General features: G+C 37.0%; 1 protein-coding gene across 2 annotated transcripts in view; it reads right to left on the bottom strand.

Moving 5' to 3' along the window:
* TENM1 (teneurin transmembrane protein 1) overlaps positions 1-16,660 on the bottom strand; it is a 735,430-nt gene that overhangs the window by 156,322 nt on the left and 562,448 nt on the right. For both annotated transcript variants that reach the window (XM_070604355.1, XM_070604354.1), the window contains 3 exons: positions 15,183-15,206; positions 13,145-13,291; positions 2,784-3,000 (listed from right to left, as the gene is read on the bottom strand). In XM_070604355.1, the coding sequence (XP_070460456.1) occupies positions 2,784-3,000; positions 13,145-13,291; positions 15,183-15,206 (388 nt within the window). The remainder of the gene's footprint in view (positions 1-2,783; positions 3,001-13,144; positions 13,292-15,182; positions 15,207-16,660) is intronic.

Here is a 16,660-nt window from a genome sequence, read left to right on the forward strand (position 1 = left end):
TTTACCGGATTATGGCACATAAGTATTCTAGATCTGTCTGAGGAGTGCAACCCCACAGTCAGGAATGTCTAAGGGCCATAAGTCTTTTCAGGGTCAGCTAGCCCGGCTTTCTAAGCAGCTGAAGTGGCTCGACATAGTGGTTTAGAGGTCAGGCTCTCAGTATCAGTCTGCTTGGTTTCGAATCCTGGCTCTGACTCTCACTGGTTGTGACCTTGGGCAGGTGACTTACTTGACATCTCAGTTCTTGTTTTTGCACCACAAAAGTGAGGATAATAATAGTGCCTACCACATAGGGTTTTTGTAAGGATGAAATGAGATAACGCAAGTAAAAGCTTAGGGTGAGACTTGACACATAATAAGCACTCCATAACAATTTACAGGGAGCAAAAGGCCCAGTTCACCAGTCATTCTATTGTGTTCTTCTACCAAGAGGAAGTTCATTAGCACTGGCTTGGCATTTGTAAATAATGTCATTGAAATGTATTAAACTGAACTGGATTTGTAAATATTACTTGGTTTCTAAGTTTCTTGTGTTAACCTAGATGCCATTTATCTAGTATAAATTAGATCCAAGTCACCAGGCTTATTTAAGGATATGTTGAAATGGGGCAGCTGTGGTGTACCTGCTACAGTACAAACTTGCTGGCTGTGTGATGCTGGGAAAGGTATTGAATCTCTCTGAACCTCAGTTTCCTCATATATAATATGCACCAATACAAACCTACTTCACAGGGATACTGTGAGGATAAAATAAAATAATGTGTATTTGAGAGCTTTGCAAACTAAAAAGTACTATATCGACCTAAGAGCCTATAATATTATTGTTTATATATGTGATCAGAATTGGATTTATTTTACCTAGAGATACCCAGAGTAACACTGCACGTGTGGAGTTCTTGAGAGGAAATATACACTGCTTGTCCCCAACTATTTCCCTTGGAAAAGGCCCGTGCCTTTTTGGACGGATTAGATATGTCTGTAATAGCTGAGACCACTAGATGAAGGAATCCTGTCGTCCTGAATTCAAACATGACTTGCAGAGCCAAATAATAACTTGGAGAATTTTATAAAAGAGTGAGGAAAACTCAGTCAAACCAGGAGGAGGAGAAGGGCATTAACCGCCACAAGTAATAGGTTTGTTCACTCTGTGAGCGGCTGGCAAGTGCTGCTGAAGCATGAAGCTGAACTCCAGGGGTTGAAGTTTCTCCTCACTTTTCTAAGTTTATTGCTCAAACACCCTGCTCTGGGTCATAATGACTTGTCTCCTGTCTCTCTCAGGTCCTGACTTTCTCCCTTTACTTGAGTTCAGTGAGTCATTTAATATATCTCCATGTCATGGAGGTTGTTATTTCTTTCACTTTGTTTTTTGGATTGACTTTTCCCTAAGCATGGAGAAAGCTACAGAGTTGATGACTTACCTCTACCTTAAATAGGAAAATGGGGGTAAGGGCTGCGTTTTGTTCCTTTTGTTCCTCTGGTGTACAATAAATAAGTCTCCACTATTTAAATAATTACTTTGACTGCAGCCCATCCACAAATTACCCCAGAGTTGTTATTGAGCTGGGAGAAACACTTCAAAATGGGGATTATTGAGTCTCTTTGAAGAAGGGAAACTTTGACTAGATCTCCTGGCAGAAAAGGACTTTCTTGTGATGCATTGGCATTTGGATTTTGGGTTCTGTCAGAGACCTAAAAGGTCAGAACTGCACAATAATAAAAATAATGAGAAAGTTTTAAGTTTCAATAACAGTTCTAGTATACAATCTGTGGGAAGGACGCTGAGTGTTTTAAATTTCCAAGCACATCTTTTTTTCCCTTTTCTACTGTGTATAGGTCAAGATTGAGTTGAATTTTCTTAGATTGGCACTGATAACAATATAAACCCTTGACCGAGTTTTTCTTGAGGACTGATAACACTCAGCAGGAGGTAACTGAGTGGGTGGGATGTAGACAGGAGCTCCTGGACAAATACTTTCCATATTTTTAAAAAAATTCTTGTTTGCAATAGTCTAGAAGCTAGTAAAATATCAACTTGTAGAATGAACAAAGGAGAACATTTTAAAGAGACCAGAAATGTTGACTTCGGTGACTTATATCTAGTGCTAATTAGTAAAATATATCATTGTTGAAGATGAAGCAGAGAATAATGAGCAAATTCATGTTATTGTACTTCAAATAAGTAAGATAATTTTTAAAAATTTCTTCACCTAATGGATTGGACTTTGGTCTCATTTGAGCTTTCTTAGAAGACGGATTTTCACAAGTCTTGCATTCCTCATTAGGACATCAAATTCACTCTGGTCTTTCATATGGAAACATTTTACATCACAGGATAAAACTTAAAATTTACCTTTTGAAATTCAAGAATTTTTCAAGGGATCAATCCAGAAGTTAAACAATAAATTTCCAAATTATGCTTCATCCTATATTTTGTCATCCTATTTTTGTCCTAATTTGTCATCCATCCTATTTTTGTCATTAAAAGCCACATCTATACTTTATTTCATCATTTATACATGTGTCTATATGTGCGTGTGTACATATATATAGATACACACATACATATTTATATATGTGTCTTTTATGATAAAGAATCTCTAAAAATGAATTTTCTCCCTTAACTAATCAGTAAGGTGTTGGGCATTCCAGAGAAGCCTAAAAAAGAAATCAGTATGGACTGTGTGGAACGGGAAGCAATCTGATCTTTAGAAGTTATCTTCCTTTCATAGTTAAGGAAAAATGGGACCACTGTTCATTAAGCAATAAAATAAATACATATATACCTGCTGTCAAATGAGATCTCGGGAGGAATGACATGAGTACTGTCCTTGCCAATGAGGAATTTGATTCGATCATAGAAGAGTCTTGAGGTGTGCTGAGAGAAGAGGGGTTGGCTTTGCTGAATGAGGTCAAGAGGATCTGGTGAGCCCTGACAGAGAGGACTTACATAACAGTTGCTTTGTTGACAACAATCAGGGTCCACACAGTCGGTCAAACCATCTGAAAAAAAAAACAATTTTGAAATTTAGTTTCAAGAGAAACAACATAGTTTAAAATATGCACAAATGGAGAAAAATCTAGAATATAGCCAAAGGTAACTGTCCATATTTTGAGAATAGAATCTATTAAATACACATGTTTCTCATGAATTAGCACTCACTCTGAGTTTATATGGCACATCAGTGAAATTCAAAGTATGTTGTTCATAAATCTTTCTTGAATTCTCTAGCATATATAGGCTGTGGTGTATTGTTTAGTATTTGGATAGATTATTCTGTTAGGTATCACTCTTTAGAAGGTTCCTTCTTCCTCATCAAGACGATTCCTCCAGGATAGCAATGATTTCTTATAATTCTTTTGAATTTCTCACACCATGTACATTTATGAGCAAACAATCAACAAACGCTTGTCAACTTGAATTAGCTTGTATTTTAAAAATTCTCCCAATATTCTTGTCTAGTGGTAATTCTCAAAATAAAGGTTGGTATTCTTGTGGTGACAAAGTGTAGAGCAGGGCAGTGATTTTCGAATGTGTAGTCAATTACCTAGGGAGCTTATTAAATATGTATATTCTTGAGCCCCAACTATTGAGTCAGAATTTCTTCAGAGCCCAGGATTACACATACTTAATCTGGGAAATTCTGAAGCAATTAAATTTTCAGAACTACATTTTTAGGAATTTGTAGAAGCAACTAGAGCTTACTTGTTCCTAACAGTAGTTATTTGATGCAAGTACTAATAAATCTCAGGTATATGAACGTGATGAGTCACTCTCTTTCATTTCCTAGGCCATCACCATTTACTCTAGACTCCTGAATGCACGGTTGTACCAATAAAAAAAATCACATAAAACCTTCATTCTTTGGTAGAGAAATGATGTGGGACATAGGGGTTCCAGGAGGAGGGGAGACCATTGAGAATATAATAGGTGCAAAACACTGTGTTAGGTGCTTGCAGAAGTAAAGAAAGAAAAAGGTCCTTTTCCTGTTTTCAGGAGCTTGGAGCTTAGTAGGAGAAATAGGTGTATAGAACAGCTGACTCTTATGCTAGTTAAAAATGCAGTAAATGTTATAAGAGAGTTACATGCAAAGAGAAGAGGTTGGAGTGCTTAAATTGAGCATATGGACAATTCATTCCACACCCAATAAGCGAAAAAATTAAAGTCCTTCCAAAGTCCTTAAAGCAGACAAGTGGCTCTAATTTAGATGTTTAACAAGGGTAAATAGAAAGACGCTAATCTTCCTGGCTTGCAGTGGAATAGGGAGGTTCAGATGGATTACCGGCTCCTTAAGGCTGATGATGAAAGTTACTGGCACTGATGTCATGTGGCTCTTTTGCTTGCTCTCTCTCCCTTACATGGCTGCTCCTATGGAGCTGGAGGGGGACATACCACAGCTCGGGGCAATGAAAGCCAGGAACACCAAGAGAGTAGGCATGTGGCACAGCAGCTGTAGGGCACCCAGGAAATATTTTCCCCGCATGAGGTCCTTTCATATTCCCTGTACCATAGATACTACTTTGATTTAAAATGCAGTTTGCTTCTTTTTGTCTTCCCTGTTTGTTCAAGGTGTTTTTGCCCTGATTTCTACTTCTCTGTATACATATTTCTTTTTCACTGACTAACTTTTAAGTGTGGATTCATTTCAATAAGAAGTCTCCTGCTCCCCATTACCCCTCATTCAGCAAATTATATTAATAGATTTTCTATAGATTTTAGATGCCGTTACCATCTCTCTCTCCAATACGTTGTTCTCAGCCTCCTATCAGCACATTATCTCTTTACTCTGCGAATTAAACATCTGGATGCACTGGAAAGCTGGCAAAAATATCAGGATGATGAAGAGTTTTCTCATGTCTGGAATAATGTACTAAACAATGAAAAACTGCTTTTCGAATGGGCAGTCACCTTTATCTTTCAATTGGTAACAAATGCACTAGTAATAATCAGACTGGGCATTCACAGGTTTCAATCTGTCAACCACACAATTCTAACTTATTTCTGAAAATAAATCGATTTTAAATAAATAGTAATGCCCAAATGATCTTCAAAACTGTATTCTAAAACTAAACACAGAGCCAATTCAGAATTGGGACTCACATTCTCATCTAGTTATGCGCTATAAATTCCAAGCTAATGTTTCCTATTTAATAATTGCCTATTATACAGGGCTGACCCTCTAAGACCTTTGTTTTCTGAGAGAACAGCAAGACTTCTGTTGAATCTAGAAAGGCTGCAGGCAAGCAAACCAATAATGGCATGCAACCCCCAAATTATAATTCATAGGTAAGCCCGGTAGATGGGCAAAGATCTTCTTACCAATTATCACATTAGATAACACCCTATACAGTATGTCTAGACTGTTACAAAGAAGTGCAAATGACAGTCACACTGCATGTGTGGGTTTCTTTTTTCTTTCTTTCTTCTTCTTCTTGTTTTTTTTTTTTTTTTTTGGCTGTTAACGATTCTTTTATTGTTCTGAATTGGAAGCTGTGGCACCCTCCTGACAGCCAGGCTCAGGGTATCAGATATGGACATATCAAATGTTAACTTATTTTACTTTTAGGGCTTGTTCCCTTTAAAGGAATAAAAATAAAAGCAAAAAAGAAGCAGGTTAAACTGTCTTGAAGGACTAAACATGGCACTCACCGATCCTAGCTTTGCCAACCAGTTAAGGACTATGCCAGCTGGCTTAACTGGTACTGATGAAGATCAAGGACGCTGATTTCTGTTGTACATGATCAAGCCATTCACTATTAAACTTTTACCTACTAGATGTATGCCCTTGGTTGAAAGAAGGATTGGACAAAGGAATATGAATGATGTTGGGAAAAACTCATACTTTCCTAATCCTTAAAATGAATTTATAAATATATACCTTTTAGGGACAGCACTCACATTATCATCTTGATAAAAAAAAGGACAGCTGGTTCATGGTAAGGTATCCAAAAGGATTTGGAAACATGTATGGATTAGTTAATATTTGTCAGGTATGGCACTAGGTACTTCCACATATATTACTTCAACTAATCCCTACAAGAATCTTGTTAGGTAGACATTCTCATCCCCATTTTACAAATAAAGACGGGGAGGCTAAATGTGGTTGCAGAGCTGCAAGTAATCTGGGAGTCATATTAGCGCCCAGTGTTCGGACTGCAGATCACAGGTTCAACATCATAATCTAAGTAGTATTATGAATACTGACCTCGGCTGTAAGACTTCCAAGTGCCTGACTTTATATAGACATTTAGAACGCATGAAGTGGTTAATGTCAAAGAAACAGACTACTTTGATTCTAATCTTGACTTTACCACTCACAATCGATATAATCCTGGACAAATCAGTTCAACTTTTGGAGTCTCAATTTTCTCATCTACAAGATGGGAATAATAAAAATACCCACCCATAGAGTTGTTGTAAGGGTCATGTGCTATAATAATCATAAAGAGCTTATTTAGCACAGTGTTTAGTACATAGCTAGCACTCCTGATAAATGTGAGCTATTGCCATTAACCAAATTCTGGACTGTACAGGCTGCAAAGAGTCTAAGCATAGAGTCCTAGGGGTAGATGCCAATGGTCTGCAGTGGCAGCCTAAAATGTTCAGACTCATTGCTACTGAAGTTGCCTTCTCACTGGCCAGAGGGCAATTAACCTTTGTGTAGCATATTCAGTTTGTTGGAACGTGTTCATTTTGTGAACTCTGCTCTGTTAGGTTGTCAGATAGGTGGAATCTTATGTGGCTCTACATAGACACTAATGCTACAGTAAATCTTTATTCATTGAATTTCATAAATTCAGAATTTGTTATCAGTCGGACAGGGGCTGGATTGAAGCTTAACCTTTTCAGCATCTACAGAATAGAGGGTCTGCCAAGCAAATTAGTAGTGAAAAAGAAATTGAGGGGCTGATCATTTCAGTGACTCAGTTAAACAAAATCTCAGGCATTTTAGAAACCCATGAACACTGGCTAATTATAAATCATTCATAAATTTTTACTAAAGCAGGTCCCCTACTAGGCACTCCTGTTAGCTTAGTTGTTGCCATTATATGCATTGAAGGTAATAGGACTGTATTTCCTTTGGAAATAGTTTAGAAACAATTTTTTTTCATTTATTCAGGCTGACTTTTCACCCAAGCTTTTTGCTGTATTAGTAAAAAGACAGTGGGAGAAGCTCAAGTGTACTCAGGATTTGACCTGCTCAAATCACTGTTATTGCTGTAACCTCATACAATTTGCTTTTTCTGGGTCAGAAAAATAAATAGTTCATATGCCACTAATGTTCATGTCCTCCTGGTCCCCACCTGCCATCAATGGCTCCCCATATCCCTCAGAGTGAAAGCCCATGTCCTGACAAGACTTACTTCCTCACAGTCTGGTTCCTTGCTGTCTCTCTCTTAGCTCTCTGACCTGACCTCCTACTATCCTGCAACCCCCTTCCCCACTATTCCTAGGCCTGGAGTGTTGTTCTCTCCGATATCAGTACAGCTCACCCCTCACCTCCTTTAAGTCTTTACTCAAATGCCATCTTCCCAGTGAGACTTTCTCTGACACCTTATTTAAAATTTCAGTCCTGTCCCACTTGTATCTGGAATCACTTGGCAGTTTCGGCTCTCATAACTAAGTGATGATCCTTTAATAAAGGAGTTGCTTGGAAATGAGGAGGAGATGGTCAGAAGAGAATAATTAGGAATATGCTTTCTGATTCTAGGTCTTTTGTACCAGCCAAATCTTAAAAGTAAACGTGGAGCAGGTGTCTGGCCCCTAAACAGAGCAAATGTTATCAATTCATTGCTCCTTCTATTTCATTTTTCTATTTATTAAACACTGCAGCATGCTGGTGACATTCAAAACATGAGGCTTATTGATCCATGAGCTTATATGTGTTCATAATTCACCCATGGTGCTGATTTCTAGATCTAGAAACACTACATCATAAAATAGGCTTGCAAACAGCTATTATTCTTAATGAATGGTGACTTGTTATGAAGAATGATCCTGGAAGATCATTCTCTTTTATGCAATTAACTTATTGATTTTACCAATGAATATGAATATAGACCACTGGAAGAATTTGTACAAGAGAAGCTTGGACAAACATGTGACAAATACTTAAGTGATCAAGAGGGGAAAGTCCACTTTGATTAAACACTCTTATTCTATATCTTTTTAATTTAACTTTCTTGACAATCTTTCCACAGTATCAGAAACCGCTTTCCTTCCTCTGTAACTAGAGTGAATAAAATGTAATCTTTGGGGGCTGGCCCCGTGGCCGAGTGGTTAGGTTCGCGCGCTCCGCTTGCAGGCGGCCCAGTGTTTCGTTGGTTTGAATCCTGGGTGCGGACCTGGCACTGCTCATCAAGCCACACTGAGGCAGCGTCCCACATACCACAACTAGAAGAACCCACCCACAACAAAAAGAACATACAACTATGTATCGGGGGGCTTTGGGGAGAAAAAGGAAAAAAATGTAATCTTTGTTCATAGCTGAAGATCTTATAAAATTCTCACTGTTCTGTATGATCTGTCCAGTGCCTACCTTTATATTTTCATCTCCCACCGATCTCTCCCTGACTCATTGTATTCCAGCCACAATGACTTACCTTTTACTTCCTAGAAGAGCATAGCACATTTCCACCTCAGGGCGTTTGTACATGCTGTGTTCCCTTGATCTGGAAAGTTCTTCCCCTGATTTGTGTGAGGCCTCCCTTATCACATAGATTTGGTTGGGTCCCCCTATACACGTTTATAGCACTCTAAAAATTTTATAGCACTCTTTACAGTTGAAAATATATACTTATTTGTGTGGTTTCTTGCTTTATATCTGTCTTCCACCCTAGATCATAAGCTCCATGAAGGCAGAAACTTGTCTTGTTTGTCATTTTCTCCCTGGTGCCAAGCACAATACTTGGCACAAAGTAGTAATGAATGAATGGAAAACTGAGTACCCAATATGAAATATTTGACTGAAAGCTAAACATTTGAGTCAAACATTTGGATCAGTGCTATCCAATAGAACTTTTTCTGATGACGGGAATGCTCTCAATCAGTGCCAATACAGTAGTCACTAGCCTCATGTGACTATTGAGCATTTGAGATGAGACTAATGCAACTGAGAAATGAAATTTTAAATGTTATTTAAATTTAAATACTCACATGTGGCTAGTGGCAACTATATCAGACAGTCCAGATTTTGATGTGTTCAAATAGATACTAGATGGTCTACAAACTTAGCCAAACATCATAAAGAAGTTTAAAATTTTGATAAAGTCCAATTTATCACTTTTTTCATATTGCAATTTCTTTCCTTGCTTTTATGTTTGAGAAATCCTTTCTTATCTTGAGATCTGTCATCTATATTTTCTTCTAATTATGTTTGAGTTTTCTTTTACCTTCAACTCATTAATCAGCTGGAGTGTTTTTATTTACCTTATTCTTTTGGAATATGGTGTGAATTGAAAATCTAAGTTTTTTTTCTTAACAGTTGTCTCAGCATCATTTATTTCATAATGCTTTTCCCCCACTGATTTTTGATGCTGGTTTTATAATATACTAAATTTTTATTTGGACTAGAGTGTGTTCCAGAGCTTTTTATTTGGTTGTATTGATCTGTCTACTCTTACAGCAGTATCACTTTATTTTAATTATCTTACCTTTAAAATATTCTTTAATGTCTGATAGTTCTAGCTTGCTCTCACTATTCTTTGTTTTAGCTATTCTGATTCAGTTAATATAATGTCTAAATGTTTTTTCTAATGTCAATTCATTCGTGCATGTAATGTATGGTGATCTTATTTTCCCAACCCCAAATCAGGACACACGATTAACAAATGAAAATGTGGTCACCATAATGTTGCCTTCTCCTCCAAGCACAGGGTGTGCACGTGGTAGGTGCTTGTTAGCTAAGGGCATACATAAGGTCAAGACATTTGATAGGTTTGTGATTTCTATAGTAATTAGGTCTTATATACACAATGCATAAGATAGCTTTCCTTTTTTTGCATGTTACGGAAAAAAATCCAAAGGTTATTTGTTCTCTGTTCTGTTTTTACTATTCAAGGAGCACTTAGATAGTTCCTAGACCAGCTGTGTCAACCCACATATTCAATGCAGCCCAATTAGTTACTAAGAGTCACAATGCATCGAATCAGAGTGTAACAAAGTCAAAGCCGCAGGAAGTAGCAGCGATACTAATGAGTATTCAAAGCTGATTAGAATGCAAAATAATCCCGCCATTCTTTAAGTACCAGCTATAATATGGAGTAATCAGGCAGCAGCCACTTGAAGCAACTGCTTGAAAGTGATTTTATTTTTGATTGGGAAGATTTCTTAAGAATTACATTTTAAAAACTAGGACCACTTTTTTCTAAAACATTCAATTGGCACTTTCTGATTTAATTGAAATGCACACACACACACACATGCACAGACGTATGCAAATATTAATCATTAGTCATATTCAACTAAATGAATCTAGCCATTCTGGATAGCTGGAGCGCTGAGATCAAATGAGAGGCGTTTAACGTACTCTTAGGGATAATATTTAGATATCATACAAATGGAATTATTGTCCAAAATCTTAGTCATGGGGCTTTCAGAGGTTATTTGATCCATCTTTTCATCTCAAGGTAGAAGTGAATCTATATTTATCATCAATATCATCTTAATCCTACTAAAGGAAAAAAATGGTAAGGGAACTCTCAAGGAGCTTTCCCCCACCGCTCCCTAAAGAGACAATCTTACAAATGCACTAAAGTCTTAACAGGGTCTTTGATTTTTGATTCCCACATAGATACATAGTTTTAAAAGAATGTTCAGAGGTCAATACAGATTCAGCAAAATCTTTTATACTTTTTGTATCTACATATACCACAGATATTGAGAATTGATAATCCACGAATTCATTAATATTTAATGGATCCATTCATGCAACACTTTTGACTGCCTTGAGGTGAACTTGAGGTCATAAACAAATACTTTATAATTAAGTACTCAATTATTTTTATCAAGCTGTGCTTTATTAGGGCAGGACACTTATTTTGGCTCAACCCTAACTGAGTCAGAAATTATAATCGCATAGGTTGTTAATGTATTTTCTGAGCACAAACCTTGTAATCAATTCATCAACTGGGAAATCTCTATTACTACCTCAAATCCTTTTTGGAAAGAGACAGACCACTTAGGTTTGTACCCTGGCTTTATCATTTCCTTGCTATATGATCTTGAGAAACTTACTTAACGTTTCCGTGCCTCAGTTTCCTAATTCGTAAAGTAGTATTAATAGTAGTGCTCACCTCATGGGGACCAAATGAAATAATTCACATAAAGGACTCAGCACAGTGCCTTGCACATAGTAAATCCTGAATACAAGTGAGCTAATGTTATTAGTGATTATGTTGGGCATATAACTATGAGTCATGCTTAACATGTAATAAGAAAACCATATAGACAAAATATAATTAAGTATTCGATTACATGGTGCACATGATAAGCACCATGGGAGATTGGGGTGGTGGATGTCAGAGGTTCCATGAAAGATATGGTTTGAGTTGGGACTTAAATGATGGACAGAGAATGATGGGTGTAGAGGAGAGGGCATACCAGGTTAAGGGGCATATTATGAAAAGGTGGTAAACGAAGGTGAAGGTGAATCTTGGAGGACCATAAAAGTCAAGTAAATAGCTGATCAGTGTACCCCATTTAATTGAAAATCTCACTCTGGCTTTCCAAATAAAGTTTTCAATTTAGGTGGGTAGTAGTAAACTGTCTCTTCAGAAAATGGTTATCCTAAGCTCATTATGTGCGTATGTGTGTGTGGGGGAGATGAGTGGTGTAGTTTATCATCTTTTAAGTAGTTCACATGAATTATCTCATTTAATATTTCTAACAATCCTATTAGACAGTTAATATTATTATCAGCCCCATTTTAGAGATAAGGAAATTGAAGCACAGAGATATCAACAAACTTTTCCCAAATCTCACAGCCAGTAAGTACATAGCAGAGCTAATATTTGAACCCAGAAAGTCTAACTTCAAAGCCCTGTGCTCTTAATGACGAAGCTGCTTCAGCTTGAAATTCATAAGGTCTTATAACGTTTTAAGGTAAATGGCTAGCTAGAACAAATAAAGGAGCAAACTCTTACACCCAATTAGGTGCTTAAACTATGATTGCTACCTTATTGATTTAAGCCCTATGTCTGGATTCAAATAACAAAGTATATAATTGTCTAGGCAGATATAGAAACCTGAGGAGTCAAATTTAATAATCCGCTTCAATTTTAAGCTAATATATAGAAACTAGAAATAAACTTTTTTTGGTAATTTCATGTTTCCTTGAGGAGAAAGTAATAGGAAAGTGAGGATTTGTTGTTTCAGGCTCATTCAGAGGTGATTTGGGCTGTTTGGAGGCCTGATTGTACAATGTATTAGATGCTTTTGTTTGTTTGATAAAATAGGTGGTTACCCTGAGGCCTTGGAGCCACATATTGCTTTTTAAAACACCATTTGCAGCTCTTGAATTAAATATAAAAAATTCTACTGTGAATTGTCTTGATGCTGTGTCCCTTGACAGATATAAAGTGTTACTAAAAGGTAGAGACACAAGAGGGAGCCCTAAATGACTAAGAACAAAGAACACTATTTCACAGTGTGTATAATGCAAGCTACACTAGCATCTGACAGTTTGGACAATGGTACATTAATTTAATTTGGAATAATAAAAGTCATAGGTACGGGAAGCAGCATGGTTGTAGTAGTTAAGAAAACAGACTCTGAAGTAATACAGCCCTGAATTGGAACCTTGGTTCTTTTACTTTCTAGCTGTGTGACCTTGGAAAAGTCACTTACCGTCTGCACTCCAAGTATCAACTTTCCCATCTATAAACAGGAAAAATAATAGTAGCTAAACTTAATAGCATTGTTGTGAAAATTAAATCATATATAATGCATGCAAAGAGTTTGGAGTATTGTCTTATCATAGTGAATATTCAATAAGTTGAGATTGAAAAAACTTGTATGACCTTACATAACTCAATATTGTTTGTTTATACTAAGGATTCCTGATTTTCACTGTTGGCCAGATTGGTCATCACTGTGCTAGAGGCTGGGCTATTCCTTTCTTATACGAACATTTTATAAATGACTCACCTCCATCATTGTCCAAGTTATCTCCACAAAGCATTTCCATGACAACATTGCAGCCTGTCCCACTCCAACCCACCTGACACACACAGTGCCAACCATTTTGATCCAGGGTACATCGCCCATTTCCGAAGCAGAGTCCTGGGCAGCCATCTGAAAAGACAGCAGATAACAATCACAGAGACGTCAGAATAGGACAGACCAACAATGATGTATCTGCCTATAGGCAAGCATCTGATCTGGGCTCCATTCAGATGAGGTGTTGAATAAATGGAAGAGGAGATTGCTTGCTTACCAAACCTTCCCAGGGAACTTGTTATCCCTTACTCTGCCGTGCTTTTCCTTAGAGAGCCAATTAAGCATTATTAGTGCTAACTCCAATTCCCCACCTCTGGTTCAGATAAGATGAAAACTGTGATAGAGATAGAAATGTTTTTGGTTTCTTTTCAAATAACTTACCTCTTCATTTCAATCAAAAATGGATGGATGATATTATATCTAGTTAAGGCCAATAAGTTGGGAAAAGACAGCAGTTTCTATGAAGAGAAACTTTCCTTAACTACTTCTAGTCTGGGCTGCTTTTTCCCTTCTGATGTACTGCTTTGGGACTTAGGTGTGTTCGTATACAGTTCAGACCATACCGTTAAGTATTTGCCCATATGGTGCCATAGAAACGTGCTGCAGTTGTTTTACAACTACTTAACTTTTCCTCTCAAGATTATTATTGATCTAAGGGCTAAGGATTGAATTTTTTGTTTATCTGGTATCTTTCTCAGAAGCTAGCATCATATTATGCCTGTAGTAAGTGCTCAACAAATGTTTATGGAATTAACGCATGCCAAATTTAGACTTTCAGTATTCTACGGAATAACTGGATAAATACAGCCAAGAGGAAATTGTTATGCTTAAATGACTGCTAGCCATTGATAAACCACAAACACTAACAATGGTGTCCATTTAGACTTTTAATTTCTCAGGGATGCCCTACTCTTTCTACCAGTAGTTTAGAGTTAGGCTCTTCCAAAGGGCAACTGTGCATATGCCAAGCGCTCAGTGGGCTGATGACAGCAATAATGGCATACAGCTTCTGGAAATTTTCCCAGTAGCAATACAGGGCTAAGTCTAGATTTTACTGGAGACAGTCCAATCAACACTCTTTTCATTTTCTGTTTTTGAAAGAAAATTCCAGAAGTGTAAAGAGCAAAAGAATGTTTTTCTTTTAATTCTGTAGAAGTAACCCAGTATTCCTTCCAAATGGTTTCCAGGCAACTATCAACAGACCAGAGGATGAAAAAACTTTAAAATAAAATGACAGATGGCTGTTAGAAAATATGAAAAGATTTTATACATATATATATATATATATATATATATTTCTCAAGAAGTAGTATAGGATGAACATATATAGGATTAAGAAAGGAATTTATCTAGTTCCATTCTCAAGGTATATCCAATGGATAAAGGTATATCCAATGGATAAAGAGAAATTAGAGATAATTTGGGACATATTCAAATTCTGAGGCTGAGTTAATGAAATGCACCAGGATATCTGACAGAAAACCCCTATTGTCTCTATCAAAGGCAGGTCCCTTGGGGGATGGATGATAGGGTACTTACAGGGGGATAATTCTCCTGCCCTTGTAAGGATCCAGTACAGGGGCTTAGAGCTATATTGTTATGTTAAAGAAAAAGTTCAGCTGTCTACCAACAAATTAGTTCACTTAATAATTTCCTGTCCATGTTATACACACAGACATGCACACAGACACACACACACACATAGAACTCAACGTAAAGACAAGGAAAAATAGTTCTTAAAACTACTTATCAATCCATTATACACTAAGGCAAAAAATGACTCTTTGATGTTAGAAAAACAAATTACTTTTTAGTCTGACTATTATAGCACGAACCTGGCAATATTACACTTAAGAAAGATTGACAAAAGTAAAAGAAAAAAAATCCCACCAACCCTTCCTTTCCCACATGCATATTTTCCGTTTAAAATATTTTTCTGTTATAAAACTAGTGAGAAAAATCTTACCTCGGACAGCATCTAAGTAGTGAGCTGAAAAGGGGGGGAAATAGTGATTGAATCAATTTCTGGCAGAGCAAAGCTACATAACATGTACTAATGGTTTACTATGTGTTGCCTGGGAGGAGAACAGCAAACTGCACACTACTGAAATGCCTCCAGCTCAAAAGTCGGTATACTGGCCTGTGCAGTTTGTGAATAATATTTTCTGTGGGAAAGATATTAACGGCTTCTCTCCAAGAAACTCTATTAGGCTTCCAAAAAAAGTGTCATATTTCATTAAAAGTATAAGAACTGCATTTTTACATTTCAGTAATAACTTTCATGAAAGAGCACTAGATTGAACTTCTTATTAGTAGTATCTTTAGAAGGGAGTTCTGGAGTAACCACCTTTGGTAATCATCACAATATTTAAATCCTCTTATGTGAAGGCAATAAACTTACTGTAGTGCAGGAATGTAATTACTTAAGCTGCATCTGAATCTCACCCCTCACCACCTTTTTAATGAATCTTAAATATTTTCCACAGTCACAGAACAAGACTTACTGTACCTTTAGTAGAGTAGTAATGCAGTTTATTAAGATTATATGTTATATATATTATATATATTATACATTACTTTGGCAGGTTCCAACCGTTATAACAAAATACTTTCACCTAAAAATGAAAGCTGTAGTACTGTCTAGTCAGGGAAAAAGAGCCCACAAACAATGAATTTGTTATCCAGAGGGCATGCTTGCCTTTGCTCTGCATGAATTGTTTGTGTGTTCATGAAATGCCACTGGAACACTCTGTGACCCATTTTCCTTAGCTAAATAGTGGGAATCTTACTCGTCCCTCTGTATATGCAGGGAAGCTTTGTGGCAGATACGTGTATTTTTCCAGAAAAATAAAGCATTTTAAAACTGAAACCTTAATTACTATTAGTGTTTTTTAAAAGATTTTTGTTTAATTTCTATTTTTTTCGGATGTACGTCATATTTCGAATTCTGTGTACATTACATCATGTTCACCACCCGAACACTAATTATAGTGCACCCCTCACATGTGAGCCTAATCACGTCTTTTGCCCTCCTCCCTCCCCCTTCCCCAATGGTAACCACCAGTCCAATCTCCAATGCTAGGTGTTTTTTTTTTGTCGTTTTTATCGTCTACTTATGAGTGAGATCATATGGTATTTGACTTTCTCCCTCTGACTTATTTCACTCAACATAATACCCTCAAGGTCCATCCATGTTGTCACAAATGGCCGGATTTCGTCATTTCTTATGTAGTGTTTTTTTTATTGTGTGAAGACCATGTGATAGATTAACTATTACAGAGGTTTTCTCATAGCCACAGACTGTTCTCTCAGGCAGCATTCTGAAAATGAGTGAAATTGCTGACAGGAGATGAGAGAGGGCAGATGCCTCGGTACAAACTCTCTATACAACCCAATAAACAATTCAACACAGATGTTCTAGTGATGGTAGGTCAGGAATGTCTT

The sequence above is a fragment of the Equus przewalskii genome, chromosome X (assembly GCF_037783145.1).
Source record: "Equus przewalskii isolate Varuska chromosome X, EquPr2, whole genome shotgun sequence".
Taxonomy (NCBI): Eukaryota; Metazoa; Chordata; class Mammalia; order Perissodactyla; family Equidae; genus Equus; species Equus przewalskii.